This window comes from Garra rufa, chromosome 24 (genome assembly GCF_049309525.1).
Source record: "Garra rufa chromosome 24, GarRuf1.0, whole genome shotgun sequence".
NCBI classification, from domain to species: domain Eukaryota; kingdom Metazoa; phylum Chordata; class Actinopteri; order Cypriniformes; family Cyprinidae; genus Garra; species Garra rufa.
The window spans coordinates 12,141,977-12,146,697 of NC_133384.1; the positions used below are offsets into that span (position 1 = coordinate 12,141,977).

Sequence of the window (4,721 nt, forward strand, 5' to 3'; positions counted from 1 at the left end):
AGGATTTTTCTCTAAGTTTTTTTTTTTGTAATTATTTTTAATAAATGGGTCCCAACCATTTTTTATCACAATGAAGTAGCTTCTCCTCAATTTCAAAGCTGTCCTAGATGAGTGTAGTTCACATCACCTTAAAGATTTGTTTAAAATAAATTCATGTTGTGTTGTTCCTTCTCCATTTTTCATTATTAATTTTGACTTGTATTCGCCCCTTCCATTGGTGGTACTCCACATCGGTAACTTGTAAGTAAACCAGTTCATTCACATACAGCCTACAGGCAGTCACAGGAAATGAGCAGGTTCGTACCAAAGTATGAAAGTGACAGTTTGTTTTCACTGGCAGGGCTGGCTGCTGGAAACTCAAAATTGACCTGCAAATTAGCCCGACCATTTAGCTTTTTTTTAGAGGAGCATTAGAGGTGGAAAAAAAATTCACCAGAAAAAAATGTTTTTTAAGAAATCATAGACAAGACATTAACTTCACGTCGTAATATTCCTCTAACTGCAAACCAGTACGTCTGCTAACCAGCATAAGCTGATATGAACTACCACGGAAATTCAAAATGGTCTTTTTAGGCAGGGTGCTACTCACGTAGTTGTATGTGAGTCATTGTTAACGCTTATGTTTAATTTTTTTCTCAAGTAGGTGGCTGCAAATTGCACACATTGTGTGTAGGCAAGAGATACTTGGTTTGCCTCTTCTGTTTGCTGTCCTGGTTGTAAAAAATGTCTGTAAACCCGTGTTTGAAGTGTGGTAACAAGATAACTAAGTAATTTCCATTTGGTAGCAGGGTGTGTTAAGGACTTGTGATGGAGTGCTTGTGTGTGAATGAGTGTGTTGTTATAATTGAACAGGTATGTTGGCTTTGATGTAAGTTTTTTTCAAACAAATATGAAAATGCTGCAAATGCACACACATAGAGGGGACAGATAACCTGCTTCCTCCATGCAATTGATGTGTCTTTTTTTCAGTGCTGCTGGTCACTGTCGTGCAGTGTCGGCATCTATTAGGACCAGGAAAAAGTCAAGAGTAAGAAGAATTGAAGTTCTCCAACATTCTATAAAGATCAAGTTTTTTTTAAACTGAACTTTTTATTCTGTACATATTTTTGATTATGCAAAAGGATACAGTTTTTAAACATTTTATGCATTTCATGAACAAACAAACAAATAATAAATTAATAATGATACAATGTAATACAAATTTAATTTTATTTACTAAGTCATAAAAATGTAAAGATGAACTAATATACTATAAACTATATACTTTATATACTATAAAGGATACAGTCAGAATTGTAAAGCATTTCACATATAAATGAATTAATTCATGAATGAATAAAAATACTATGAAAAAAATGTGAAGAATATGTGAAGATTTTAGAGTATTCAATTTCTTTCACATAAAATTAAGTTAATTTAAAGTATGTTACTAAAGTATATAGTTTAAATAAAGTATAGAGTAAAGATAAAATTTGATAAATACAATTAAATAACAGATAATTCAATTAAGAAATAAAAGGTTTAAGGCAAAATAACAAAACGGAAAACTTTACTGTTATTATTTAAGTATTTTTATCATCCACATTTTAGTTACTTAATATTTAATCCCAAGGTATGGGAAACAAGGTCAGGGGAAATAGCTGAATATCAGATCCATATGTAAGAAATACTGGGACATGTGTTCTCCCTAAATCCCCAAATATAACTCCTCTCCTGTTTGCCTGTTTTTCTCATTGTGTTTTGCACTATTCTCTGTCCCCTCTAAGTACATTTAAAGTAAATGTCAAAACCCTTGCCTCCCCAGTCCCTGAGATAAATAATGTCCCTATTTACAAAAACAAAAGAGGAGACTCAACTATATGAGCAAATTTCAGGCATGCCTGAAAGACTACCCCATTGTCATCACAGCATCTAAAGACTAATCGCTTTTTCTCATGCAAAGTGTGCTGGTTTTAAGGGCCCGGGTATAGATGAAGTGAGAGGGAGAAGGAGAGAGAGAGAGGGGAGAGGTGTGTTTGGGAGGGGGGCTTTGTTTTAACAATACTCCGCAGGGAGCTTTGAAGGGAAGGCAGGGGCTATTGGAGGGGTCCCTCTCCTGCTGAACAAAGACCAGCTCCTTCCAAGCAGATATAAAGAGAGGGGGTGGAGGTAAAAGTTTTACAGACTAGTTCCCTCAAGGAGATTTCAGAGTGGAGGGGAGGAGAAGGGATGTAGGGAAGGGAGTCTTTGGAGTCCTCCGTTGTTTATAAGGATACTGTGTCACCACAGATTCTCAATATGACACACAAACTCTCAGAGGGGCAAGAGAGGAGATGGAACAGAGGATAGGGTTGTCCGATATGACAATGTGCTGTGGGACTGCAGAAGTTTCAACCATCCGAGATTTTGCTATTCTGTTTATAATGTTGCTACTTTACACATGTGAGTAAAAAAAATAAAAAAAATAAAAATAATAATATGACAAAATGATGTGCAGTTGGACATATATTAGATTTTTAATTTCGAGTTAATATTATTGTTTAATAGTAGTTTTGTTTATCAACTGAAAATAAGCAGGTAGTTTTTTTTTAATTGGCTGAAATGTATCTATTTATCACCATCTATTTATTTATTTGTTTGTTTATATTTTAATTCACTGAATTATCCAAAAATATATATTTTTAATAAATAAACAACAACAACAACAACAATAATAATAATAATAATAATAATAATAATTGTGTGTGTATATAAGTAATAGTATGATAAGATTTTGCTCATACTGCCCTCCTCTGATAAAGGCAAACATTTAGAGAGAAACAGCAGGATAAATGTGCACATGAGCAGCAGAAAAGCTCTTGCAATATAATTTGAGAAAGCTGTTTCAAGAGGTCTCAGCATGCTTGGAAAATACATCTTTTTCTTGTAGGATGACAAGGTTAGACTTTTCTAAGGAATTTATTATTCAGTCACACTCACAGCCACAGGCACACACATACACACAGTCCTCTTTAGGTTGCTGGCTGCTCTCAGCAGACAGCAAGCGTGCCATGTGCCGTCGTAAAGGCTCTTCTAGCAGCCACGGTTTAGAGCGAAAGGTTCCATTTGTCAAAGATGCTGGAGAGTGCTCCCCCTCTCATGCTGCCCCGCAGTTTGGCGGCTACTTGCCGAAGTCATTGTCTGAGAAGAGGCAGGACATTACTCACAGCTCAGAGAGAAAGAGACTTGGGGCCCCAGGCACCCGGACTGAACGGGTTTATGAATGGGGAGTTGAGTTTGCATACTGTGAGTTAGTTACTGCGACAATAAAGCCCTTTAGATGTGAACTTGACCGGGCTGATGTCCACCATATGAGGAACAGAAAGAGAGGGAAACATAAAGTGGTTGGGACAGATGTGTAGTAGGGACTATTAGGACATTGCATGATAATTCTAATATATCCAAAAGTGCATGTTTGGATGCTTTTGTTTTTTGTCTTTTATATGTGGGTAGTTGACAAGTAATACTTTCGAAAGTTGACGTGCTGCATTACACTGCAAACAAAAAAAATCCGTAAAATTTACGGTAAAAAGTCAGAAGCTGTGGTTGCTGAAATTTTACCATTAAAAAAAAAAAAAATACGGTAGCAATGTTTTTGTAACGCAGGATTCAGGGAAGCGTTGAAGATCCAAACGCTGGCTTTATTGAACAGATCGTGGTCAAAACGGGCAGGGTCAAACACCAGCAAACAGTAATATCCAGGGCAAGACAAAAGCGTAATCCAGAAAATACAGGCAGAGTCCAAAATCCAAGTGGGCAGTCCAAAAGTAACAAATGAAACAAAACAATGAAACAAGACTAGACTATGACTATGACTATGACTAACTAACAAAACAAAACATGGCATGGGGCAAAAACATGGTAAAGAAACAAGAGAAAACTCTTAGTAGAGTCCGCACAGCAAAACAATTCTTCGCAATGTCTATTTGGTAATGGCTGCCTTTTATGCCCACCAAACAGGTAACCAATGAGGCAGCAGAGGGAGCAGCAACAGTCAGAGTGAGTAAGGACTCCCTCTGCTGGCCTGGCGTTACAGAATCCTGCCCCCCCTAGGCAAAACAGGGGGTGGGATGGTGGGCCAGGTCCATGCAGGGGAGCAGGTTCAGAGTCAGGGCCTGGACCTTGGGGCAGAGGCAGACAGTGGAGCACTGGAGGACCTGGGCCGTGGAGCAGTGGCAGACAGTGGAGCACTGGAGGACCCGGGCCGTGGAGCAGTGGCAGACAGTGGAGCAATGGAGGTCCTGGGCCGTGGAGCAATAGTAGACAGTGAGGCAATGGAGGACCTGGGCTGTGGAACAGTGGCAGACAGTGGAAACTTGGAGGACCTGGGTCGTGAAGCAGTGGCAGACAGTGGAAACTTGGAGGACCTGGGCCATGGAGCAATAGCAGACCTGGATCATGAAGTGATCCAGAGCCAAGTCACGTGTCGCCCGAGCGTCCAGAGCCAAGTCATGTCTCGTCTGACCTGCCAGAGCCACGCCATGTCTCGTCTGACCTCCCAGAGCCACGCCCTGTCTTGATTGTCAGTGTGATGGACCCTCCTCTAATGTCAGTGCGGGCTGCAGGCATACCAATAGAGCAGACGCTCCCAAGCCAAGCAAGCCAGGTCAACGTGAGGTGGGCCTGGACCGTGAAGCAATGGCAGACTGTGGAGTAGTGGAAGCCATGGCGGGGCCAGCAGAGCAAGAAGCCATGGCGGAGCA

At 40.1% G+C, this 4,721-nt stretch overlaps 1 protein-coding gene across 1 annotated transcript in view; it reads left to right on the forward strand.

The window, feature by feature from the left end:
• The first annotated feature begins 3,029 nt into the window (after positions 1–3,029).
• gli3 (GLI family zinc finger 3) overlaps positions 3,030–4,721 on the forward strand; it is a 39,561-nt gene continuing 37,869 nt past the window's right edge. The window contains exon 1 of the mRNA XM_073830538.1: positions 3,030–3,264. Within this exon, the coding sequence (XP_073686639.1) occupies positions 3,030–3,264 (235 nt within the window). The remainder of the gene's footprint in view (positions 3,265–4,721) is intronic.